Below are 27267 nucleotides of genomic sequence, written 5' to 3' on the forward strand. Positions count from 1 at the left end.
GGGCCACTCACCTTCTACAGTTTGATTACATTCGTCCCTGGCTACATTGCCTACAACTTGAGGTCTTCCATGATTTGTAAATCATCTGGAGCCTTTTGAGTTAACTCAGTTGCCCTTAAGACTTGCCCTTGTAAGGGTGGATCTGTAAGAGTTCCCAAGGCTGCTGCAATATTTCATGGTACTGGTGAAGCTAAATACCGTGGAGCTCCTAAGGATGAGCAAAGCCAGCAATCCCTGGCCAGCTGGGGGATGGTGTCCTTTAGAACGTGAAGAGTTGCGCTGAGAACCTGGTACAGATGAAGGTCTAAGGGGGAGTTAACTCTGTAACCTCGGTCGTACTGCCAACAGGCACAGGCTGATTTTTAAGGGCAAAGTTGGTCTGTGATTTCATTTGTCTGCATTATTGTCCCTGTCCAGTAGGTTTTTCCATTTATTTGGCAGACAGACAGCTGTTCTGTATTGTAACATCTACGTGGCATTTGGGGGTAGACGGAGGCCCAGGAGCATGATGGCAATGCCATGGTGTCGGGATGCCCCTGGGGTTTGGTTCCTCTGGTTGGGAAAAGGTAGCGGCAGTGGGAGACATAACTGGGAAACATTTTTGGCACCAGGACCCTGGATATACATCACCTGATCAGAAAGGCAGTAAGTGATCTGCCTATAGGATAGGCTATCTATACATTGTTCTAGCTGATGGTTGAATAGGCGATTTTCCAAGGGTTGACTGTAATGTTGACAGGTGCGTGATGGAGAAGGAACGGCTCCATCTGTTATGGCAAGGGACAGCAAAAGGCTCCAAAGCAGCCTGCACATAACAGGTAACTGAGCACTAGCAAAAGGTTTTCTCCCCATCTTTGGGTGGTCACCACTATAGCAACTGAGCCTATCGTGAAGGGGGGTCAGCTATACTGTGAGCAATTTAGATAGTAGGGAGAATCGATCATAAGAAACATCTAATTAGAATGAAGCTTGCCACTACAGTGAGATAACAGACGGCTAACCGCAGCTTCTGACCCAAATCCTACACTTGCGCTGTGACTGAAGCTAGTCCTGTAGTGAACAGCACAGCAGTAATACCAATCAGGGATAGAGGCCAGGGTTGACAATAGAAATCCATTAATATCTGGATAGCCAGATCCTCAAGCTTCTGCTGAGCGTTGACCAGTGAGCTGCCGCAGTGTGGCTGGAGCAAGGCTGAGGAATCCTCAAGCGTCTGCCGAGCGTGGACTAGTCAGCTTCTGGAGCGACTAGAGCAGGGCTCAGCGTCTCTGGTGAGTGAGGGCTCTTGTTTTTGGAACCAGACCTTGACGGGAAATCTGGGGTCCTGAACTGTTTTCCAGCTGTCCTCATCATAGGAAGTTGCTGCCTTCTTGACTCTGGTGAGGTGGATCCAAGAGATGATGCCTGTAACTTTAACAGCAATATGGTTGCCCAGACAACCATGTGAGGGCCTGTCCCAACTAGCTGACTTGGTCATTTTCTTCCAATACTCAACCCTTACCTCATCTCCTGGCTGGTAAGCATGAACCGAATTGCCCAAAGGAATGGGTGCCCTTTCTAGGGTTCTCAGGCGATATGGTGGAAGACTTGTCCCAGGATCTGAAGGTGTTGGGACACCTCCAGGTGAGCTAGTTGTTGGGGGCTTCCCTTGAGTTTTCCTGTCACTGGGGGTTTCTCCCATATAAGATCTCAAAGGGAGAATAGCCTAAGGACTTAGGGTGCATCGGGCTTGGAGTAAAGCTTGGGGGTAACATGTCGACCCAAGAAAACTGGTCTGCTGACAGACTTTAGCTAATGTAGGGCTGAGGGTACAATTCATGCCTTCAGCTTTTCCTGAGCTCTGAGGCCTGTAAGACGTGTCAAGCTTCCATTTGAGTCCCAGTGTGCAGGATAAAGTTTGGATTATCTGAGACACAAAAGCTGGCCCATTGTCAGACCCTATGGAGAGAGGCAGCCCATAACTCAGGATCATGTCTCTTCACAGGGCCTTTGCCAGTTCTCGTACCTGTTCAGTGCACGTGGGGTAGGCTTCAGTCCATCCCGAGTAGGTGTACACTACCACAAGGAAATCCTTAGAGCCCCTATAGGGCTTGACATCAGTAAAGTCCACTTCTAGATCTTCAGAGGGCAGTGTCCCAACGGTCAGCATGCCTGGGTTGGGTCTTCATCCTTGGCTGGCATTGTTCTGGGCACAAGTCACACAGCTAGGACTGATCTGAACACACAGGGCTGGGAGCTTAGAAACGAAATAGTAGCGGCCCAGTAAGCTCCGCAGCGCACTTTTTTCTAAACAAGTTTTCTTATTATGTTGTTTTACCAACTAGATTTCTGTATTACTGGAGACAAAGAGTCTTTGGTCTGGGAGCCTCCAGCAGCCCTCCTTTTCTTTTATTCTTCCGTCATTTACAGCCCATTGATCTTCTTCCTTGGTATATCTCGGGGATAGAGGCAATTCTGGGGCCATGAGGACCGTAAACATGCACTCGGGGCCCACTGTGGGGCTCCGTTGGGTTGCCACCTCCTTGGCAGCCTGGTCAGCCAACTGACTCCCTTTGGTGATTGGATCAGTTCCTTGCTGATGGCCTTTACTATGGATGACTGCCACTTGGGAAGGCTTCCTGACTGCTTCTAACAGCTGAAGGATTTCTTTTTTGTTTTTTAATCTCCTTTCCTCCCGCTGTCAATAGTCCCTTTTCTTGATAAAGGGCTCCATGTACATGTAAGTAGCAAAGGCAATCCTTGCCTCCACATGGATGTTGACTTGTTTCCCTACGGTGTGCCTCAGTGCCGAGGAGGGTGCACAGAGTTCCGCCCGCTGTGCTGCCCACCCTTGTGGCCAGGCCTCAGCCTTCCTGTCTCGTCAGTTGCTGTTATGCCAGAGCCTGCTTTGTGCTGCCCGTCTTGGATGAAACTGCTTCTGTCAGCGAACAGGTCCAGTTCTGGGTTCTAGAAGGGAATGTTCATCAGGTGCAGCCTGCTCGAGGAAATCTCACCTATGAGCTCCTCACAGTTATGACAGGGGTTCCTATTCTGTAGGGAAAAAGTGGTGGAGTTCACGGTCCGCACAGTCTCGAGTTGGACCCGTGGGTTTTTGCAAAGCAGTTCTTGATAGTGAATCATCCTGGAGTTGGCCAGACACTTGTGTGCCCTTTTCATCAGGGCAGTAACAGGATGGGGAACCTTTGCATTTACATTTGGTCCTAGTGTAAGCTTACCTGCTTCTCTGGCCAGAATCACAGTGGTAGCTAATGCCTGGAGGCATTGCGGCCATCCAGTACCACTGGATCCAGAGCTTTGCATAGGCATGCGCCTGGGCGCAGATTGGCCCAACTGATTGTGTGAGGATCCCCAGTACAGTGTGATTTTTTTCATGTACAAAGAGGGACAAGTCCCATGTCTCATCTGGCAGCCCTAATGATGGAACGCTCCTCAGTTCAGTTCAGTTCAGTTCAGTTGCTCAGTCATGTCCAACTCTTTGTGACTCCATGAATCGCAGCACGCCTGGCCTCCTTGTCCATCACCAACGCCCAGAGTTCACTCAGACTCACGTCCATTGAGTCGGTGATGCCATCCAGCATTCTCATCCTCTGTCGTCCCCTTTTCCTCTTGCCCCCAATCCCTCCCAGCATCAGAATCTTTTCCAGTGAGTCAACTCTTCGCATGAGGTGCCCAAAGTACTGGCGTTTCAGCTTAAGCATCATTTGTTCCAAAGAAAACCCAGAGCTGATCTCCTTGCAGTCCAAGGGACTCTCAAGAGTCTTCTCCAACACCACAGTTCAAAAGTATCAATTCTTTGGCGCTCAGCCTTCTTCACAGTCCAACTCTCACATCCATACATGACCACTGGAAAAACCAGAGCCTTGACTGGACGGACCTTTGTTGGCAAAGTAATGTCTCTGCTTTTGAATATGTTATCTGCTGCTGCTGCTGCTGCTGCTAAGTCGCTTCAGTCCTGTCCGACTCTGTGCGACCCAATAGATGGCATCCCACCAGGCTCTGCTGTCCCTGGGATTCTCCAGGCAAGAACACTGGAGCGCCTTGCCATTTCTTTCTCCAATGCATGAAAGTGAAAAGTCAAAGTGAAGTCGCTTAGTCGTGTCCGACTCTTAGCGACCCAGTGGACTAGAGCCTACCAGGCTCCTCCATCCATGGAATTTTCCAGGCAAGAGTACTGGAGTGAGGTGCCATTGCCTTCTTCGGAATATGTTATCTACGTTGGTCATAACTTTCCTTCCAAGGAGTAAGCGTCTTTTAATTTCATAGCTGTAATCACCATCTGCAGTGATTTTGGGGCCCCAAAAATAAAGTCTGACACTGTTCCCACTGTTTCCCCATCTATTTCCCTTGAAGTGATGGGACCAGATGCCATGATCTTCGTTTTCTGAATGTTGAGCTTTAAGCCAACTTTTTCACTCTCCTCTTTCACCTTCATCAAGAGGCTTTTGAGCTCCTCTTCACTTTCTGCCATAAGGATGGTGTCATCTGGATATCTGAGGTTATTGATATTTTTCACAGTGATCTTGATTCGAGCTTGTGCTTGGGTTTTTACTGAGACCAAGGCAACCCTTCCTGGGGTGGTGGTGGGGGGTGGTTCCCTGACTTTCAGTTTGTTCAATGGGAGTTCCGGGTATGGGGCCAAAGGAGGAGGATAGGAGGGGGCTGAAGGTTTCACAGTCAAGTCTATACTCTTAGGACATTAGTCCGGCATACCTCGCCGAAGGAAAAAGGCCAACACATATGCTACTTCTACCCATGTCCCCTGTTTTCTACAGAACCGGTCTAATTGTGAAACAGTAGTATAATTCAGAGACCCTCCAACCAGTCACCGTTCGCCATCCTCCCACGGATACCGTGGCCATGCAGTATCACATAGGAAGATCAGGCGTGTCTTCTTTAAGCTCTGGGGATCAAATCTATCTCAGTTTTTCAGGATACAGTTCAAAGGAGTGAGGCTGCGATTGTTAGCTCCCATCTGTAAGAGAGAAAAAAGCAATAAGCGCCATCTTCCTACCGTAGGCGTCCCTCCTTGCTCTAGAGAGGGGTGTAGACAGACGTTACACCAAAGCTTTCCTTCCATGGTTGGACTTAGTCTGTCCCTTACCGACAGGGGTCGTACTTGTGCCTATCGATTCTACCACCGAGTCGGGCTGGAGGTGCACCAGGGGTAGACCTGATGGCATCTCAGACTTACGCCCAGTTCCTCACCATTAAAACCTTGCTTGCCTCTGATGCCACCTGGGGTGCAGTCAGAGTAACCTTCAGGAATGCCTCCCAAGCTAAGACCGCTTTGGGAAACATTCGTCACCTGAGTGCGTGTGCACAACCCTGAGTATATTCCTGACGACAGTAAGACCAAACGATACGAACATAAAGCTTATATGTCCCTTCCAAGCATCACCACACCAGTATGAGCGATAGCAAGAGATGGGCAACGGCTCGCCAGTGAGGAAAAACTGATTTTTGTTCTCGAGTTATTAGGGCCAGTCCTTCCAGTTCATCCTCAAGATTCCACAGAAAGAATAAGGAGTCGGGACAAAAGCTACTGGAAAGCCGCCTCCGGTCCACTAACAGCTAGTGTTGCCAAAGGAAGAAACCCATTGCACCTCCAATCTGAGTAACCTTTAACTTCAGATACTCTTGGAGCTAGAGCTCCATCTAGCTTCCTGACTTCCCATACCTAGCGAGGCTAGGCGCTTCCTGACTACCAATCCAAGCTGGAGAACTAAGTAACACTACACAGCAACGGCATAGATCACAAGCCCCTTCAAAGTCTAGGATCCGGCAGATTGGTTAATAGTTCTAATTCCCAAGAAGTCATGAAGTGGTCAGAGACTGAAAAGTTTGACCGAGAAATGAGAGTTCAATCCACACACTTTGCCCATTTCTAGTCATTGCCCGAAGGAGACACTGGGTGCCTCTTGGCATTGGCACGTTGGTACAGATTTCTGCCATAGCCATATGAGGTCACCGAGGAACTGCAGAGCAGGGCTCCTCAGTTGATTCACGCAAGGTATCTCATCCATTCACACAAGCACACTGTAGAGTTAGTGAAGTATAGCAAAAGACATGTTCCCTAGCAGTACAAAGAACTACAGCTCCACGCATCCTCACCTTGTCCTGAAGAGTCCCGGAAGAGCCCCCAAGATGAAAGGTTGTTGCTGAACCACAAAAGACGCCTGGATTCTTGGCCTCCTGAGAAGAAGAATTCTATTCGGAGCCAGAGACGAGGCTTAATAGTTTAGAGTTTTTGCATAATAGTTTTATTAAAGTATAAAAAAGAGAAAGTTTTTGACATAGACAACAGAAGGTGGCAGAAAGAATGCCCCCTCGCCAGTGTTAGCAATGGGGTTATATACTTTTAATTAGTTATTACAGTGAATCAAAACAATATCCAAAGGTTGTAAAAACCTCACTAGATCCACTGCAATATTTTACATTGTAAGATAACACGATTGGCCAGAATATTTTTTTCCCAGAGACTGTCCTCAAGCAGGATATACGATTGTTATATAATCCTCAGAAATGTAGAGGGGAAAAAAACAAAACAAAGCTTTTTTCCTTTTTTCCTCCTTGAGAATTCCAGATCCTTCTCTCCTGGCGGACCCCCGGACTTAAAAACCTACCTAGAAATTGACTCTCTCGGTGGCATTGAAGGGGGTCTGTGAATAGACCCTGGGGTTCAGCAAGACTGCTGGTCTCAAGTAAGGTGGTCATCTCATGCAGGTGCTCATAGGACTGCTGGTCTGAGTTCAGGGAAGTGCAGGCTGCCTGCTCCCAGACAGATGCTGAGGCAGCAACAGCATGGAGCAGTTTAGGGAAACTGTCAACAATACTCTGTATCATCCTTCTTATTAGAATCGTCAGTGTCCAAGTAGTTACAAAATGGGAGAGGAGATACAACAAAGAAGTGAGGGAATGTATATGAAGTTATGAGAAGTTTAAAGCCAATGAGTCAAGTAATTCCACACATGACATCTCTCTGTGCTACCAAACAGTTCATTGTGGTCCCTTCACTACAACCTTAAATAAGGTGGGAGAGGTTACTGTTGGTGGTGGGTTAACATTTCCATCATTACAATCAACCGAAACACGAAAAGCCATTCACTTTTATTAATTACCATGTATTAATTGCACACATAGTTGAAATAAAACCTTTTACAATCCACGGCATGATCCACGATTAAGTACAGATCAAAAGTACAGAGAAAGATATTCATTTCTCTGTTATAATGATGTGAGACTTGTGATTTTTATGGCTTACCAAACAAAGGCTAGGAAGCACTTAGCAAGCATGGTATACACTAATTCCATGCCTTTTCCAGGAAGAGTTTCTAATACACTTCGAGGTTATCACAAAAGCTGTGTTTATTTCAACAGTGTCAAGGAATAATCATGACCTGTGTTGATATTATAAAAATACACCAACACTGCAGTGAACTGTCATTGTGTTCTTCTTAAAATCAAGGATATTACTATTGAAACCTTACAACCGACTTCTGCTTACTTTACAACATGGAAAGATTCAATGACCACTACATCATGGTAACATCCAGATATTTCACATTAATGCCAAACACCTCCATTTAGATGGTCATTGTCCATTTTACAGTACGGTATCCTTCATCTTCTAATGGAGGATAGATAGAAATGGTTGCAACACAATATAAAAGACTAATCTTTAATAAACCATCAAAAATCTGTCTGCAAACACACTAGAAACAAAGCATAGTATGGATGATTTGAGGGCTTAATAACATTCACTTCAAATAATCTCAAATCACGTCATTATTAACAAGCATACATACATTACTAAGAATTGTAACTTTCTCACCATCAACCTTCTTCTCACGATTTATGCTAATATATCCACTTTCTATGTGTTTTAACTATGGAGTACTCCCTACAGTCATTCTCCTTCAGAGAAACTTCAGAAAAGAGGACTGATGAAATGCCTTCTATTAGGCAATCTCTGATATTTACTTCGATTTAACTTTTGATTAAATGCCTTTCTACATATTCGCTACATCATCTCCATAGGCTTCTCGTATAAACTCTTGTGTTTTCTGATGCACATTTAGGGAAAATCTCTTCCATCACTTGTGCCATTACTAGCGTTTCTGTCTAGTGTGTGTTCTCAGATGTTTAGAGAGATGATCACTCCGACTAAAAGCTTTGCCACATGCTGTGCATTTATAAGGTCTCTCTCCAGTATGAATTCGCTGGTGTGTAGAAAGCGTTGAGTAGCGACCAAAGGCTTTGCCACATTCAGTACATTTATAAGGTCTCTCTCCAGTGTGCACTCGCTGATGTTGAGTCAGCAATGAGCGACGATGAAAGGCTTTGTTACAGTCTTTACATTTATGAGGTCTCTCTCCAGTATGAATTCGCCAATGTTCAGTAAGTGTTGAGTTGCAAGTAAAGGCTTTGCCACATTCAACACATGAATATGGTCTCTCCCCAGTATGTATTCGCTGATGTTTAGTAAGCCTAGAACGCGTAATAAAAGCCTTGCCACATTCTGTACATTGATAACGTCTATCCGCCCTATGAATTCGCTGATGATGACAAAGGTCCGAACTCGTAAAAAAGGCTTTGCCACATTCTTTATATTTGTATGGTTTCTCCCTAGTATGGATTCGATGATGTACAATTAACTTTGAATGACAAAAAAAGGTTTGGCCACACTGTGTACAATGATAAGTTTTCTCTCCAGTATGAATTTGCTGATGTTGGGTAAGATGTGAGCTAAGGATAAAAGTTTTGATACGTTCTTTACATTTATAAGGCCTCTCTCCAGTATGAATTCGCTGATGATAGGTTAGATCTGAGTTTTGAATAAAGGCTTTGTTACAGTCTTTACATTTATAAGGTCTCTCTCCAGTATGAATTCCCTGATGTTGGGTAAGATGTGAGCGATGGATAAAGGTTTTGTTACATTCTTTACATTTATAAGGCCTCTCTCCAGTATGAATTCGCTGATGATAGGCTAGATTTGAGTACTGACTAAAGGATTTGTTACACTCTTTACATTTATAAGGTCTCTCTCCAGTATGAATTCGCTGATGTTTAGTAAGATGTGAGCGCCGAATAAAGGCTTTGTTACACTCTTTACATTTATAAGGTCTCTCCCCAGAATGAACTCGCTGATGTTGAGTAAGAAGTGAGCGACTAAGAAAGGCTTTGTTACATCCTTTACATTTATAAGGCTTCTCTCCAGTATGAATTCGCTGATGATAGGTTAGATGTGAGGAACAGACAAAGGCTACACTACATTCTGAACATTTATAAGGTCTCTCTCCAGTGTGAATTCGTTGATGTTCAGTAAGACTTGAACTGTAAGGAAAGGCTTTGCCACACTCTGTACATTTATAAGGTTTCTCTCCAGTGTGAATTCGCTGATGTTGAGTAAGATGTGAACGACGGTTAAACGCTTTGCTACAATCTGTACATTTGAAAGGTTTCCTTCCTGTATGGATTTTCCTATGTTTACTTAGATTGGATGCTTTACTGAAGACATTCCCACATATATTACCCTTGTTTTCTTTCTGTGGATTCTGAACAGTCAGCTGTTGAATAAGTTCTGAAGACTGATTAGAAACCTTACCATATTCACGACAAGTCCTCTCTTCACTACAAGTACTCTTATCTAGAGAAAAACCTGCCATTTGATCAAAGGTATTTCTAAATGTCTTACTTTTAGAATCCTTGTTTGAAGACTCAGGTCCCCGATGTTTCATACGGTTTGAGTCTCCTTCAACCGTACACCCAGTTTCACTGCCTGAATACCTTCTCACTCCACCATAAATACTCCGGTAATTATTGGAGCTGGAGCTCTTACTTAAGGTCTGACTCATTTTATTATACATGGAAAGCTCCTGTGTATTAACCATATCACGAGATGTACAGAACAATGATGGCTGGAGGGCGTCTCTTCCATTATCATCAACATTATACATCTTGGAATGGAGAGAAAATATCTCTTGTGGGAAGAAAAAAGACCCCCTGCTCACGGATCCCTCAAATTGATTAAATTGTGAGTTTGACCTCTCATTGTTAAATTGTAGGTATTCAGACATGCTTGAATGCATGTTTAGTCGAAGCCTACCTTCAGAATTCTCTGAATGAGTATTTGCAGTAGAGACTAGATTACCTTTCAGATTTTCCATGTTCCCTTTTAGAGAACATGTATCTTTTAAAAAAGGATGGACATCTTTTCTTAAACACTTATACTTCTCAGCAGACGTTGAGGACTGAACTTGGTGTTTTTCCCAATTTGACGCACGTTGATCATTTATTTTTCCAGTAACATTAGCATTATGTATACCTGTCTCCATTTCTTTATGTCCATATAAACATCCTCTCTGTCTTTCATTTACCCTTGTATATTGCCTGTCTTTTATTAAATTTAAGTTTCCGAGGTGAAATGTTTGACATATTCTTAGGTTGGCTTTGGGGAATACATCTTCTAATGCTGGATTCTTCGGCATCAAATCCTGGGTATCTTGTGGAGACACAGCTGAAAGATACCAAATAACAAGTAATTTTCCCTGCTTTTCTCAGTGAATATCTTTAAAGATTTAGAGAAAATTGATGGCCATAGCTAGTTTAAAAATAAAATAGAGACCGAAGGATCAAGATGCCAGAGGCTTAGGCAGATGTGGAGCTCATCTCTCTCTCCACAAATGAGTGAGAAATGCAACAATTCTCACAGAGCCCAGCTGAACACTAGCAGAGGCCCTTGGAAATCTGAAAAGACAAGAAAGATTCCTCCTGAGCTACGTAGGACAAACGAAAGAGGAGAGCAGGAAGAAGGAAAAGGAAGAGGAGAGGAAGTGGGTTGGGGCCTGCAACCCTGTGGGGAGATGAAAGTGAGGAGAGGTCTCCATATCCCGGGAAGCCCCTCACTGGGGGAGCTCAGTCTGGACAGAAGGAGAGCCTCATTCTCTGTGGGAAGAGAACACAGCCATCAGCGTGTGGCAGCAGGACAGAGTGAGACCTGCACACAGGGTACTGACCTCAGCCTTGCCCATCCAGCCTTAGAGGCTTTTCCACCAATGCAGACAAGAACTGGGTGCTGAAAGGTGGGGTTTGGAGAGGAGATTGAGGCAGACGACTGCTGTTGGCTGTGAGGAAACAGCCTGAAGTGATGGGAGTGAGGGAGGAGCTCTGCAAACGGGATGCTTGTGGTCGGAGCCTGAACCACCAGAGAGCAGAGCGCCGTTGGTGAGTGACACCCAAACAGGAAGCCCATTGCATCCCTTGTCCCTTAGACCGGCCCCTGCTCAGCAGGGACTACGAAGAACTCCACCCATGTAGGTCATTTGATCCCCCAGCCATGGCCTCCCCCATCGACCTCCTCCACAATCAACAGACCCCTGTGCTCCGGGGCAGCCTCAGGAGCAGAACCTCTGAGTTGGTCACACACATGATGGAGCTGAAAGTACAGCTGAACCTCAGGGATTAAGAAGAAAAGATGAAACCTCTCCTCCCAGCAACACAATCCATGGTCTTACACTCACAACCGGCTTTGTAACCTTAGCCCCTACGGAGCATCTGAATCAAATACCAGGGCTCTCTCATTCATGGCAGGTGTAGCTTTGGCAGCTGTACGCTTTGTGGGCTCCCACACAAAGGGGCTGGGCCAGGACAGAGCCTGAGCTGCCCCATAGCACCACAGTGGCTCCAGCTCCACGTTGAATGCAATCCCAGGACCTGACTTCACTGAATCTACGCTGGTGACCCTGTGAAAACAACATCTGAGAGACCACAGGGCCACGGGCCATCATGCCCTCGGTTAGGGTGGGGCCAAGAGCAGTGCCAGCACTACATAACATGAGAGCTTGCAGAATGCAGGAGAGGGCACAACAGGGCACACCCTGAGGTGAACATCCCCACAAGAGTAATACTTAGTGACTTCTCTCCCAGTGCGTGTGCTCCAGTCCCAGCAGCGTGGTACCACAGATCAGAATCACAGCTAAGAATCAGTTCTGGGGGCTCTATCGCACCACGCAGGGAGCAGGCATCACCAGAAAGAGGGCATTAACACCCACAGAACAAGGGAACAACAGCCCTGAATATTCCCGGTGGGCTCCGGTCACAGTTACCAGCATCAAAGCACAGATCAAGAGAGGATAAGGGCACAAACGTCTGGACCAACCTCACCAACCAAGGGACAGATACCAGAAGGAAGACTAACTAGGTTCCTGAACCCGTCAAAACAGAGACCACAAATGATATGGCAGACATGATAGACAAAATGATATGGCACAGAAATACGTTATAGGGGAAGAAACAAGATGAAAACCTCCAAGGACCACTGAATTAAGCGGTGATAGGCAATCTAATGATTAATTCTTGCTTTTAGTCATCTTAAGTGGAGACACCAAACACTCACTTTCAGAAATTCTAGGTGCCAGTGATTTTTAATTCCACTTCTTGCCACACATGTTTCTGAGAATGGTCTATTAGATATTTCAATCTAAAAATCATAAATTATAGGGACAGAGAACTAATCAGAAACTGAAGACACATAGAAAAATGTCCGAGGAAGCTGAAAACAAATAAGATAAACTTAATACAGTACTAGTTTTAAGAAATTAAATAAGAAGAGAGACTTTAAAACTATGATTGAAACAGGGAAGTCTACTTATTACTCTATGGAGACCTAAATGAGAAGGAGATCAATAGAACAGTAAAGACTAGAGATCTCTTTAAGAAAAATAAAGGTACTGGGAATATTTCATGCAAAGATGGGAAGAATAAAGGACAGAAACGGGATGGACCTAAAAGAAGCAAAAGATATTAAGAGAAGGTGGCAGCAATACATGGAAAAACTATACAAAAAAAAAAAAGATTTTAATGACCAAGATAACCACGATGGTATAATCACTCACCTAGTAACGGACATCCTGGCGTCCACAGTCAAGTCGGCCTTAGAAGGCATGACGACCAACAAAGCTAGTGTGGGTGATGGAACTCCAGCTGAGCTATTTCAAGTCCTAAAAGATGATAATGCTAATGTTCTGCACTCGATAAGCCAGCAAATTTGGAAAACTCACCAGTGGCCTCAGGACGGGAAAAGGTCAGTTTTCGTTCCAATCACAAAGAAAGGCAATGCCAAAGAACGCTCAAACTACTACACAATTTCCCTCGTTTCAAACAATAGCAAAGGCTCAAAATTCTCCAAGCCAGGCTTTAACAATACATGAACCAAGAGCTTCCAGCTCTTGAAGCTGGATTTAGAAACGGCAGAGGAACCAGAGATCAAATTGCCAGCATCCCTTGGATCATATAAAAAGCAAGAGAGTTCTAGAAAAACAACTACATCTGCTGTATTGACTACACCACAGCCTTTGATTGCGTGGATCACAAGAAACTGTGGAAAATTCTTAAAGAGATGGGAACACCAGACTACGTTACCTGCCTCCTGAGAAACCTGTATGCATGTCAAGAAGCAACAGTGAGAACTGGACATGTGACAATGGACTGATTGCAAATGGGGAAAGGCGTATGTCAAGGCTGTATATTGTCAGCCTGCTTATTTAATTTATATGCACCGTACGTCATGTGACATACCGGGTTGGATGAAGCACAAATTGGAATCAAGATTTCAGGGAGAAATATCCATAATCTCAGATATACAGATGACACCACCCTTATAGCAGAAAGCGAAGAGGAATTGAGGAGTCTTTTCATGAAACTGAAAGAGGGTGAAAAAGGTGGCTTCAAACTCAACCTTCAAAAAACGAAGATCACGGCACAGGTCAGATCGTTTCATCGCAATCGGCAGGAGAAACAGTGGAAACAGTGAGAGATCTTATTTTTTGGGGTTCCTAAATCATTGTAGATGGTGACTACAGCCATGAAAGTAAAAGACCCTTCCTCCTTGGAAGAAAAGCTATGACCAACCTAGGTAGCATATTAAAAAGCAGAAACATTACTTTGCTGACAAAGGTCCATCTAGTCAAAGCTATGGTTTTTCCAATTCTTATGTATGGATGTGAGAGCTGGACCATGAAGAAAGCTGAACGCCGAAGAATTGATGCTTTTGAACTGTGGTGTTGGAGAAGACTCTTGAGAGTCCCTTGGACTGCAAGAAGACCACACCTCTTCATCAGTCCTGAATATTCATTGGAAGGACATGGTGAAGCTGAAGCTCCGATACTCTGGCCACCTGATGTGAAGAACTGACCCACTGAGAAAGACCCTGATGCTAGCAAAGATTGAAGATGACAGGAGAAGGGAACGACAGACGATGAGATGGTTGGATGTATCTCGGACTTGATGGACATGAGTTTGAGCAGGCTCTGGGAGTTGGTGATGGACAGGGAAGCCTGGCCTGCTGCAGATCATGATCGCAGACTCAGAATCGACTAAGCCACGGAACTGAACTGGTATGTATAATTGATTCTCCTTGCTGTATAAGAGTACAAAATTGGAAAACAGCTATATTCCAGTTAGAACTTTAAAAAAAGACTTTTTATATAATTTAAAAATTGCCATAGTTTGAATCAACCATTAACAATATAGTGGAAAATGTGCTAAGATTTTATGCCAATTTATTTTAAAATTCTATGACGTAACAGAATAACATTATTTTAGCATGTTAGAATTGGGGCAAATCCACTAAAGATATTTAATATGAGATCATATAAGGAAAAGAGAAACTTTGAAGTCAACTTGAGATGTGCATTCTTTCATTGTCACGAGGTTTGGCTTTCTGCAGTGAAAAATTACTTGAATTTGAAATGTATTTAGAAGTTCCTATGTGTCGCTCCAAAATTTATTTTTCTGGGCTCCATCATCACTGCTGATGGTGACTGCAGCCATGAAATTAAAAGATGCTTACTCCTTGGAAGGAAAGTTATGACCAACCTAGATAGCATATTCAAAAGCAGAGATATTACTTTGCCAACAAAGGTTCGTCTAGTTAAGGCTATGGTTTCTCCTGTGGTTATGTATGGATATGAGAGTTGGACTGTAAAAAAGGCTGAGTGCCGAAGAATTGATGCTTTTGAACTGTGGTGTTGGAGAAGACTGTTGAGAGTCCCTTGGACTGTAACGAGATCCAACCAGTCCATTCTGAGGAGATCAGCCCTGGGATTTCTTTGGAAGGAATGATGCTAAAGCTGAAACTCCACTACTTTGGCCACCTCATTGGAAGAGTTGACTCATTGGAAAAGACTCTGATGCTGGGAGGGATTGGGGGCAGGAGGGGAAGGGGACGACAGAGGATGAGATGGCTGGATGGAATTACTGATGCGATGGACCTGAGTCTGAGTGAACTCCAGGAATTGGTGATGGACAGGGAGGCCTGGCATGCTGCGATTCATGGAGTTGCAAAGGGTTGGACACGACTGAGTGACTGATCTGATCGGATCTGATCTGATGTGTCGCTCCCAGTGGATAGGAAATTATAAACCAGAGAACAAAAACCCATCCCCAGTATCGCTAGAAGTTTGGCAGTTTGTCTACCAATCCACACACATTTCTGTCTAGAGGTAGAAGGAAACTTTAAAAGGACTGTCATGCAGTTACTCAGAAATGGGCAGAGTTTTTCTAGGGCCCCCAAGAAATCGAAGAACAATGAATGAATGCAGTTTGTCACAAGCCAAGAGGAGACTTTTAGTTCACACTGTGGTGGAGAAAAGTAATCACTGAAGATAAATTCATGAATGATTTAAGAGACAGAATGGGGCAGGTGATACATTTCTATGATAGTAGCAGACACAAACTCAGGTTTCTGAAAACCATTTCCATTGAAGCAAATCTTCCGAAACCATGTGATGAAGGATGAGTTCCTCCCTGCTATTTGGACCTCTCATCTGAGTCATCATCTCCAACCATTCATACCTACCTGGGTAAATGGCTGTTGTCCCCATTCTCCTTATATTCCTGGGATCGTCTAATTGCTCCAGAAAGGTGACCAGGTCCAGCTTAGAGACAAGCCCTGTTCATTAGAGAAAGGAATATTTGTGTTGTTAGAGATTCATCAGTATCGAATCCAATATGTATTCAGGTGAGATGAGAATGCATTTTGTTCTAGAAAACGATTTCCTTAAATACTTTATTCAAAGCAGCTATACAATACTAACACACACCTAACATCAGATCCTGAGATTCTGGTCAAGTAGTACTAAGGCAAAAGTTAAGTAGTGTCAATGTGAAATTAAGAGAGGGTGCAACTATTTAATACCACAGAACTTTCACAATTACCACTAAACTAGAAGGAAGGAGGCAGAGTACATCAAGGAAGAAAAACGTCACCAGCATAACGATTCATCATGAATCATCCCCTTTCTTTCTAAACTCACAAATACCCATTTTTGCCCTAGAAAGCAGAGATCTGAAACTACTGTAGGAAGCAGAACATTTCAGAAGACATTCTTGACATGACGCAACTAAAACCCAGTGGGTAGATAAGGGATTCTGGAAGGCAGTTATCCTCACCCAAGGAGGCCAGGTTCCTGTAGTTCTCTAACATCACGTCCCTGTACAATTCCCGCTGACCGAGGTCCAGGCACTCCCACTCCTCTTGAGTGAAGTCTATGGCCACATCCTGGAATGTCAGCCATCCCTGAAATACAAAGAACAGATACCAATAGGCCATGGGAAGTCTTCCAAATGTGATCCAAGATGAAAACGGCAAGTTCAGAGTCCTGGTCGAGATTTAGTGCCTTGGCTTGTATTACAAAACATATGTTTTACTCAGTACTCCTTTCTACCAATTCCCAATGTGAACAAAAGAGGATAAGTTATGATCCACAAGCATTAGAGAAACTATTCTCATCTGAAAGACCAATTATAAAATAATCAGGGCAGCATCAGCATATTTATTCTTCAGTGTTCTACTTGTGTGACACAGTATGAATTGTTTATCAAAGAAACAGGAATTTTTTTTTTTTTTAAATGTATTCTGAACCAAGAGTTCTGAATTGGGGCCAAAGTACCACATTTTTAGCAAGGTTATTTGAGTTAGTAATGTTGAAAATTCTGCTCAATGAATGATGATTTTGAACCCCAATGTAACAGAATACTAAGGTAAGAATTCATACTTAAGTTGGAACTTTGTTTTACAGACTTCAACAGGTCTAATAGGATAGTAACCTTTCTTGTGGTCTGGGGTCGTGTTGGAAAAGAATTTCCAGACTTGAGACAAAATGAGAGGAAGTACAGTTTATTAGAATGGGGGACGCTGTTAGAAGAGCAGGCCAGCACAAATGAGAACGGATGTTGAACAGGGGTCCTTAGTCCACTCATAGCCAGGGTACAAGGAGTGGGATAGGGGTCTTGCGGATCATTTGCTGAATGGATAAGGCACCTATACTGGGTGGGAGAAGAGAAAGAAAAATACTTTCTCCTTATGGGGAAGGAGGGGAGACCATTTATACTGCTCAGGAGGACCAGAAATCCATCAACAGTTACAACATGGGGGAGAGAAAGATGCTAAGGGTCTTGTTTTTTCATTCCTGCATTCCAAGACCCTCCTTGGTTTTATGTGCTCTTTAGTCCCTGGGTCACCACATATCTCCCTCTTTATTTTTAGGGCCAATTCTTTGGCCCTTGTTGATACCCTGCTCATGTCTAACTACCTACCCATTTCCCTTCTCACACATTTGGGAATCCAGTTTCAAGGAAAAGGGGGCGAAGACCACTCTGGCGTCTTCAGGCTTAACAGAGGCGCAATGGGGCTCTGGGTTCCCTTTGCCTACTCTGTCACGGAGCATTTATGGAGGGAGGTGAGAGTCCATGGAATGATAAGGTGACTTGTTTCAGCATTGTCTAGGTGTTGGTCAGGGAATATTCTTGCAGGACCACTTGGAAACTTGTGCTATTTTAGAAGAAACAAACTGTACAAGAAAGTTAAAGGTACATGGCCCAAAGATGAAGAGAAGTACAAAAGCTGCTCAGGGGCTAGCCAGGAAAACCAGGACTGGACATTGGTTCGTGACGTTAGTGTTTCTCTAGGTACGAGAAGAAGCCAGAATTGGGGCTCAAAAAATCTTTACCTGAAAACACCTCACTCTTGGAAGGCCAGTTCTGGGATTTTCCCAGAGCACAGTGCCTTATTTCTGATCTCTACTCTGAACTCCTTTTGCAGGGTGTTGAAAGTCAGGAGCTTACAGTAATCATGATGTCATCTTTGTAGAGACAGCTGGCCGAGTCCAGTCAGCAGGGTCCCTTCATAGCCACATATTTGACCATGCTCTGGGGGCATTTCTTGGCCATTCTGTCCTGCAGCACTGGGAAGGCTGATTCCCAGGTCTAGGGAAGGATCCATTGATAGGCCACTCAATGTGCTGTTTCTAGAGCGGGCCTTGTGAGTAGCAAAATCTCTGGACCATACCTGTCTTACTAGCCACTTGGTCCAGGAAAATATTCCCTTTTCTTTCTTCTTCCCATATCTAGAGTTACATTACTACAATCATTGATAGCATGTGGAGCTGCATATCAGCATTTTATCACAGGCTCAGCCACACATTGAGTAACATAAGAATCAATCCTCTGAAACAAGCTGCATAGAAAATAATATAGCTATAGCTAGCAGTTATTAGTCAGGACTAAGTAAGAAAGTTATGATCAACCTAGACAGCATATTCAAAAGCAGAGACATTACATTGCCCACAAAGGTCCGTCTAGTCAAGGCTATGGTTTTTCCTGTGGTCATGTATGGATGTGAGAGTTGGATTGTGAAGAAGGCTGAGCGCCAAAGAATTGATGGTTTTGAACTGTGGTGTTGGAGAAGACTCTTGAGAGTCCCTTGGACTGCAAGGATATCCAACCAGTCCATTCTGAAGGAGATCAGCCCTGGGATTTCTTTGGAAGGAATGATGCTAAAGCTGAAACTCCAGTACTTTGGGCACCTCATGCGAAGAGTTGAGTCACTGGAAAAGACTCTGATCCTGGGAGGGATTGGGGGCAGGAGAAGAAGTGAAGACAGAGGATGAGATGGCTGGAAGGCATCACTGACTCGATGGATATGAGTCTGAGTGAACTACGGGATTTGGTGATGGACAGGGAGGCCTGGCGTGCTGCGATTCATGGGGTCACAAAGAGTCAGACACGACTGAGAGACTGATCTGATTTGATCTGAAGTAAGAGTGAAAAGTCAAGAACTTTCATTAGGTAGAGCCCAGTATAGTCCAGGTCATCTGACTTGCCTTGTTAAATGACTAGCCAGATGGTAATCTCCTGGTTGTATATCACGGAGCATCTATTCTTTATCCGAAGATTGCTTACTGAGATTAGCTTTAGAAACAAACTTAGAGTATCCTTTTTAATAACTGAATTAAATCTTTTAGAAATATAACATAAGGAACTATCTCAGAAGTGAGTCTTAGTGAACACTGACTTTAATTAACAAAACTAGAAACTTACTTTAGCAGTGAAAAAAAGTTAATATTCAGTTAAACATAATTTTTTCATTATGAGGGCATTAACCCTGTAGCCAGGGAAGGCTTTACCCGTCAAATAAAAATGAGGTTTGTCAGGAAGCCGGGAAAAGCCAGGCAGCCATGTTGGATTTCCCATAGCACTGACTCTTTGATTTACAGCTATTGTTCACCCATTTTTAATTCCCTGATTGACAAGCAGACCATGGCCATGTTTTAAGGACATCAGGATGGCAAAAGTCTAAGCACGAGGGGTTATTTTTGTAGAAGAAGGATGAGCTTTGTCTACATGTACCATAATCTTAAGGAATGCCTATTCACTTTACCGAAGTAACAAAAGATTTTAAAAATGAATATAAATCACTTAAAGGGAAAGAAATTCATAATCTCTTATTGAAAGCTACATTCTAAGAAAACTTTGTTCCATTAACATAGAGATTCGACTAAATTCCAGTCTGGTACAAGCTTACCAGATAGCAAACAAGACTTCTTTATTGGTTAACCTTAGAAAACACTTTTCCATAAATCATGAAGTCACAGTATTCTTACAAAGGCATCAGAGTGAAACCATAGAAGGCATGTTTAAATCTGATTAAATTGCAGTTGACAGTGTACCTGGTCATTGCTGTGACTTGTACCACGTTCACAGGATAAGTAGAATTATAGTTGACCACATTTAATTAGGGCATATCAGATCTATGGTGACTTCCCTGGTTGCCCAGCAGCTAAGACTCTGAACTCCCAAGGCAGGGGACCCAGGTTCGAACCCTGGTTGGGCAACTAGATCCTGCATGTTGCAACTAAGATCTGGCGTGGCCAAATAAATATTTGGGCTTCCCTGGTGGCTCAGACGGTAAAGCGTCTGCCCACAATGAGGGAGACCTGGGTTCGATTCCTGGGTCGGGAAGGCCGCCTGGGGAAGGAAACGGCAATCCACTCTACCACTCTTGCCTGGAAACTCCCATGGACCGAGGAGCCCATAGGCTACACCCCATGGGGTCGCAAAGAGTCGGACAGGAGTGGGCGACTTCACTTCACAGATCTATATGAACTCACGTAATTTTAAGATACCTATATTAGTAACATCCACCATACAGCATAATCTGAGATTTATCAACCCTTCAACCGCACTTCCCATGTAACTTTACATGTCCAATGAACCCAGGTAGTTTAATAGTTCCCTGGGATGTCTCAGGGGCCCTCTGAAGCATTCCAAAGTCAGCTAGAAGTCAGGTTATTTAGGAAGTTTTGTGGACAAATTTCAAAAGGGGTTATAACACTCAGTCAGATACAATCATATAGATCACAGGGACACTATTCACTTAGCCAAAGTAATGAAGATTTCAAAGGTAAACAGAACAGATCCCTTCAGAGGTAAAGAAACTTAAAATCCAGTATCAAAGGCAGCTCAACATCTCAAGAAAACTTGTATTTATGCACAAAACTCTTCCCTTGGGGTCCACTTTCCATAAAATATTCTTATCACTTTCTGTACCCATGACTTTGTTCTCCCATCCTGAAACAACCACCTGTCAGACCTACCTCCTTTTCCCTTCATATAATGTAATTTCATCCCTCATACCTTCTTTAGTGAAAATACACATCCTACTTTCCTTAAGCAACCAGGAACTTAAGCATTCTATAGATTGGAGAATATAAATACCAGTGATAATTTTTATAAAAAAATTTCTAGAGACCATCTCAAGATGGCATCAAGCATTATTCATGAATAGTCCAAAATCTCTACTTTCTCTGTAAAAGGAAGTTAGTCCTCAGTAGTGAATGTTTCAGAATCTTATTTTATTTGGAAATGACCTAGCTAGTCAATAAACTTCCATCAGTTAGTGTAGCACAGCCCCAGAAATTCAGGTTACCAAAATCTAGAGAATGTTTTAGACAGACATTTCTAAAATATAATTATTCGTAAAAGAGTTTCTCTGAAAGCTCCTACCTCTTTTACATTTTCTTTGAGGTTTTTTTTTTTTTTCCTTTCCTAGAGGTACTTTGCTGCTAAGTCACTTCAGTCGTGTCTGACTCTGTGTGACCCCATAGACGGCAGCCCACCAGGCTCCCCCGTCCCTGGGATTCTCCAGGCAAGAACACTCGAGTGGGTTGCCATTTCCTTCTCCAATGCAGGAAAGTGAAAAGTGAAAGTGAAGTCGCTCAGTCGTGTCCGACTCTTAGCGACCCCATGGACTGCAACCTACCAGGTTCCTCCATCCATGGGATTTTCCAGGCAAGTATACTGGAGTGGGGTGCCATTGCCTTCTCCGAGAGGTACTTTGCTGGTTGACAAACTTGTAACAGATACAAAAATATAAAAATATTTAACTTATAATAAGCCTAGGCACAATGAAAATACTCTGCCTAATGACTCTTAGACATATCTATATTAGATTAGCAAACAAACATTAATACTGGATATTTAATATTGAATATTTCCCAGTTCACGTGAATCTGAAATTCATTTAGTTTAATTTCTCTTGTAGTTAGAATTGTCTGATTTGCAAGTGTTTATTTTCCTTTAAATTAGAACTCATTTATCACTTCAGCATTAAAAAAAAAAGAAAAAAAAGAGGGCACACTGAGACATACATAAATCCAGACAATAGACAGAGATTTCATAGTCTCCTGCCTGAGATTTAAAACATCTTTGACCCGCTTTTTTTGTTTGTTTCTTTGTTTGGCTTGAAGTTCTGATTTGCCCAAGGCTGAGTCAGGTCTAAGGCAAAGTGGACAGTGTATTTCAAAGACACGGAAAGGCCTAACTTCAAGCTTTGCTCTAGGCAGGACTTTTAACAAGCTAGTTGTTTTTAAATGCATATACAAAAAGAACCAGTTTTGCAGTTTCCAAGGGAAAGAAAATTTCATTTTAACCAGTTTTCTCCAGAGTCTAAAGAATATCAGGGCCATCCTGTGTCAAAAAGTCATCTTTCCTTTCTGTAGTCCTAGTTTTATAGCTAAAATATAGACCAACTAATGCTCAAATTGACTCTGATCTTTCAGCTGATAAAAATTTTGGACTGCCCCTCTGGTGGGAAGTGATGTCTTTGTCCCATCAGAAGAATCTGAAGGGTTAAGGGAATTTGCAAGAGTGGGAGAAGCTTGGTCCTTCCCAGGCCTGAGAAACAGGAGTAGTCAGAAGGGAATTTTTTAGGAAGTTCAGGAGTGGGGAAGCTTGGTTCCCTCTCCACTGAGAGATCAGCTTCCTTAGAAGGGGATTCTTCAGAATGTTAGGGCAGTTTTTGATCCTTCAGGCTTTTGAATATAGAAGAAAGAGCTGGAGCAAAGGGAACCTCAGAATGCTTTCGTAGAGATTCTGTGGATATGAAAGGCCGAGTAGGGGTCATCTAGGAAATCTGATGGAGAGACACAGAGAGGGACAGGAGACAGGGAGTCAATAGAACGGAAGGAAATTTGGAGTCTTTCCCGTCTTTTGGCAAAACCTAGTGTGCCACTCAGAGGCCATTTTGGGGGTTCCCCCATTTGTATTGGAGCCAGGCCTTTTGGAGGGTCAAAATTTTCCAGTTTCTGACAATGTAGCCAAGGGTTGCGTGTGAGAGAGCCTCCTGGGATATAACAGAAACCACTCTTAGCCTACCTACCACAGAATGGGAGTACTGAGAGTCACTGGCTGACCAAAAGGCGTCCCTTTTTCCCCAGTGGTCTCTCCGAGCGACTGATGGCACAGAATGGCCGAGTGACCCAACAGTCGTGTCCCACAGTGAGAGGTGACCGCTGAGAACCCTGAAGCTAAGTCATCACGTGACACCGGCAGAGATAGACAGAGATTCCCTGCAGCAAGCAGGTGACTCACCATTTGGTGATTCCCTGAAACCTGGAAGGCACTCTTGGGATGGCTCAGAGGCAACACCCAGGCTCCTGTAAATCAGTCCAGATCAAAAGGGAAAGAAGTGAAAGTGACAGGGAAGAAAGCTGAGGAATCTGCGTTACAATATATACAGGAGGCGGTGGTCCAGGGACAGTGGTCTCTGTTTTGCTTCAACCACTATGTGCCTGACATGGAGGACGGAAGTTGTCTTGTCCCAATAAAAACTCAGGACTTCAAAGCTTGAGTGAGCTTCTTTGGCTGGCAATACTGTTTTCTGTCACACTGATATGCCAGGAGGGCAATGGGTCCCTTGGGATGATCATTATGGGTAAGTTCAAACAAACCCGTTCAGAAGTTAAGAAGCTTATCAAGTCTTAGAAGCTTATCAAGTCCAAAGAAGCAGCATTTCAGAAAAGAGAGACAGAACAAACACGGACTGTGCCTCTTACCTTGGAACGAGTCATTTCTGACTCCTTGCTTTCCTCTTCCTCTGGGATTCCTTCTCAGGTAACATCAGTCTTGGGAACCCCTGAATGTTGAAAATAGGCTGTTCAATACTTAGAAAAACGCACCGAGCTCCCTGTAACACAGCTCCACACAAAGGGAGGATCTCAACAGGCACAAAACACAATCCTCTACGGCCACGGACACAGCAGGGATTCTGGAACACAGAATCAAACGAGGTGTTTTTAGTTTTATTCTTTTCTTCAGAACTCGCGGCCCTTCCTGTGAAAACCACACGTTCTAGGCTGACCCTCCCCTTCAAACCTTAAGCGAGACCCTGACCAAACTCCATACAGAGTTGGAGTGGATCAGGGACCTAGGGGTTGGGCAATGCAGGACTTTAAGCAGCGGTCTCTACAAGTTAGAAGGCAGAACTGCCAGAGAAGGACATGGACTCTGCTGCTAAGTCACTTCAGTCGTGTCCGACTGTGTGTGACCCCATAGACGGCAGCCCACCAGGCTCTCCCGACCCTGGGATTCTCCAGGCAAGAACACTGGAGTGGGTTGCCATTTCCTTCTCCAATGCAGGAAAGTGAAAAGTAAAAGTAAAGTCGCTCAGTCATGTCTGACTCTTAGGGACCCCATGGACTGCAGCCCACCAGGCTCCTCCATCCATGGGATTTTCCAGGCAAGAGTACTGGAGTGGGGTGCCATTGCCTTCACCGACATGGACTCTAGAACGGTATTAACAGGAAGCGGACGTGAGCCCCAGGGACCCAGCAGCTAAGCTAACCGATTTCAGAACTTCTCACGGCTATGCGAGGACACACTGGAGATGGGAAAATGGGGACGGTAGTTTGAACGTCCACAGAAACCCCGGAAACCCACGTGTGAAGGACAGCAGGCTGTGGGACTAGGAAATCCGGATTTTAAACAAACAAACAAATAAACTCACCAGACCTCTCTGTCGCTCATTTAAACTCAATTCCGGGTCTGCAGGATACTGCGCACGCGCGGGCGGAACATCCAGTACAGAGTAAGGTGAGTGCGCTACGCCGCGGCCAACGAGAGGCGACGTTGGGACGAGGCCGGAAGCGCAGGTACGTAGGGGCGGGGCCAGTGGGGACGGAGCCTTGCCTCCCCTCACCGCCGCCCCTGTGAGTTTTGGGTCTGTTGGTCCATCCGTTCGGCTGTGCTTCCTTTCTCTGCCTTTTGATGCCTTTAAATCTCTTCGATTTTCTCTGGAGCAGAGCTGCTTCCTGCCTATTCTAAGTTAGTGTTTCACACAACTTAAGGCAAAAGAGAAGAATTTTGAGAGCTGCCTCTATGGGAAGCCGAGATGTTTTCAACAAGTTGAAAAACGAGGAAAATTCAAAAGCCCTTTGTGTAAGTGTGTGAAGATGGGTGTCTCCTCAGTGACGAAAAGTAGAATGTAATCACTCAGATGATCCATTGGGAGGAAGCATCAGTAATTGTAACCAGAGACCTGCTTACAACAGGGCAGCTGGCTTTTCTCTTAGGAACTGATTCGGGAAAGGAAGAGGAAGACCGGAATCCAACATTGTCGTTTATAACGTAACCACAGAAATGACATACCGTTACTCCGAACAGAATCTGTTGATACACAGATTGTCTCTGTTAATTGTTGTTGTTGCTGCTGCTGAAGCAACCAATTGCCCTGCTTCTTCCAGGACTGAACAGGTTTCCAAAAAGCAGGACTTTTTGTGCTAAAACTGGGCACGAAACTAGGCAAATGGGACGCGTGGATCACATCGACTGCTCTGCACTTAGCTTCCCAAACACCCTCCCCCACTATTGGCTTTCTTTCCTAACCTCCTCCTCTTCGCCCAGTCCTTGAAAGGATAATCTGGAGAAGAACTAACACAAGACAGGAAAAACAGTGAGAGGCCCACAGACAATTGTATGCCAAGAGAGTACAGGTTTGTCTTTAAATGTGGTATTAGCAACTTCCCTGGCAGTCCAGTGGTTAAGACGCTGTGCTTCCACTGCAGGTTACGTGGGTTCAATCCCTGGTGGGGGAGCTATGATCTCAGAGTTGACAATTTAATCATTTCGTACACAGAAAGCATTAATCGTTGCAATATAAAGGAAAATATATTTCGAGTTAATAAGTTACTTATTAAAGAAAATGTGTTTAGGAGCTTCCCTGGCATTCCAATGGTTAAGACCCCACCTTCCGATGCAGAATTGCGGTTCCTTCCCTAGCCGTGGAACTAAGGTCCCACATGCTTTGGGGTGTGAACAAAAATGAAAAGAAAATATGTTTCTTAAGTATCTGTGAGTGGGGACAAAGTCTAAGTAGAGGATATACTGATTTTCATGATAAAAGTATCAGTAGGTCAAATCTCACGGTTCCCTGCTGGAACCTCTGGTTCTGAATATGACTTTGGTCACGAAGAACTAGGAGAATATTCTCTAGGGATTTGGCACTAAGGTGTACCTGCTATTGCAGACTACAGTGGAAATTATGCGGGAAATTCTATCTATCATTGAACCCTAACTATAAACAGGTTATTTGCCTCAAGATACTTTTTGAGAAGTCCTAAGACATTTCAGACAATGAGGTATGAAAATTTCACCTTTGTAAAATGACAGATGGAGAAATTCTTGAAAATCCCTCGCAGGTGCTTTGGCTCCATTTCTCTACTCATGAAAATAACTCATTTTTGGTAGAAACACGTCTCATGGATACAAACTATACAAGCAGACACATGAAATTCCCTTCCTTTGTCAGACCTCAGTATTTACTACTGGTTCCTTGTGAGTCCCTGTCTGTCTCCAGGGACCAAAGGGACTAGAACCTTCCTCAAGCATTTCAAGAGTCCCTTTGGAGATGATGGGTACAAACTTTTAATTGTTGTTTTTTCATTAGCAACTGAGCAATAAAGGTTTTCACAAACAATCTCAGTTCCCCAAGCCTGTCTCACGTCGCAGCTACAGGTGTAAAGATAATTGCAGTTCTGAGGGGACGTGAGGTACACAATCACAAACCCATATCTAGGGGTCTGGCTGCCTCCCTCCTTGTCACAGGAGCAGCTTGCCATGACCAGCACCCTGAATCTAGTGTCTGGGCAATGCGAGGACCTCAAGTGAGTATTTTCTGTTCCAGCCTGAGGGCGAGAATCTGCATAAAACAGGTGCTTCAGGGAGTCTGGGTTGATGACCATACAGGAAAAAGGAAGTCTTTTGGGTCAAAATAATCTAGTGCCAAAGCAGCACTGGAAGGAGGAATAATTCAAAAATTAAATGGAGCTATTAAAGAGAGATTAGCTGCTACCAGATGTCAGCTGCCAATGCTTCCTAGTGTATCTTAGTGTAATTCTTTTTGAAAAATATTTATTTATTTGGCTGTACTGGATCTTACTTGTGGCATATGGGATCTAGTTCCCTGATCAGGGATCAAACCTAGGCACCTCCCCCCAATCCCAACAACGCCCCCCGCCCCCCCCGCACCCTCGCCCTCACTGCAGCTAGCATTGAGAGTGAGCTGTCTCAGTCGCTGGACCACCAAGGAATCACAGTACAACTTTTGTGACAGTGGTTGTTATTGTAGAATCCAAGCGATATGAAACCTGGTGT

General features: G+C 44.1%; 1 protein-coding gene across 17 annotated transcripts; it reads right to left on the reverse strand.

Annotated features, from left to right (window-relative positions):
• Positions 1-4741: 4741 nt before the first annotated feature.
• Positions 4742-25185, reverse strand: LOC147354538 (KRAB domain-containing protein 5-like). Of its 17 annotated transcripts, none has more exons than XM_086354236.1 (7): positions 24623-24710; positions 23673-23884; positions 23209-23273; positions 21599-21688; positions 16450-16576; positions 15857-15949; positions 4742-4972 (listed from the first exon to the last, which is right to left on the reverse strand). In XM_086354236.1, exons 3-7 carry the CDS (start codon positions 23209-23211, stop codon positions 4962-4964), a joined length of 324 nt encoding a protein of 107 aa, XP_086210362.1. In that variant the 5' UTR covers positions 23212-23273; positions 23673-23884; positions 24623-24710; the 3' UTR covers positions 4742-4961. The 17 variants fall into 17 exon arrangements, 13 of the variants coding, with proteins under 13 accessions (XP_086210362.1, XP_086210361.1, XP_086210363.1 ...); XR_015146466.1 differs by lacking the exons at positions 4742-4972; positions 23209-23273 and adding exons at positions 6238-10516; positions 12894-12998 and having other exon boundaries at positions 23673-23752; positions 24623-24750; XR_015146467.1 differs by lacking the exons at positions 4742-4972; positions 23209-23273 and adding exons at positions 6238-10516; positions 12894-12998.
• Between the last annotated feature and the right edge of the window lie 2082 nt (positions 25186-27267).

Source organism: Bos grunniens, chromosome 18, assembly GCF_055505025.1.
Source record: "Bos grunniens cultivar Pamir isolate PY7600 chromosome 18, Bosgru_T2T1.0, whole genome shotgun sequence".
Lineage (NCBI taxonomy): Eukaryota > Metazoa > Chordata > Mammalia > Artiodactyla > Bovidae > Bos > Bos grunniens.

What these genes read in the sequence shown, in the direction of transcription:
- LOC147354538 (XM_086354225.1), bottom strand. An exon ending in CAGGAACCTGGCCTCCTTGG is followed by an intron (nt 15,950 to 16,449) that starts GTGAGGATAACT and finishes TCTAATGAACAG; the next exon opens with GGCTTGTCTCTAAGCTGGAC. An exon ending in GACAACAGCCATTTACCCAG is followed by an intron (nt 10,517 to 15,856) that starts GTAGGTATGAAT and finishes GGTATCTTTCAG; the next exon opens with CTGTGTCTCCACAAGATACC.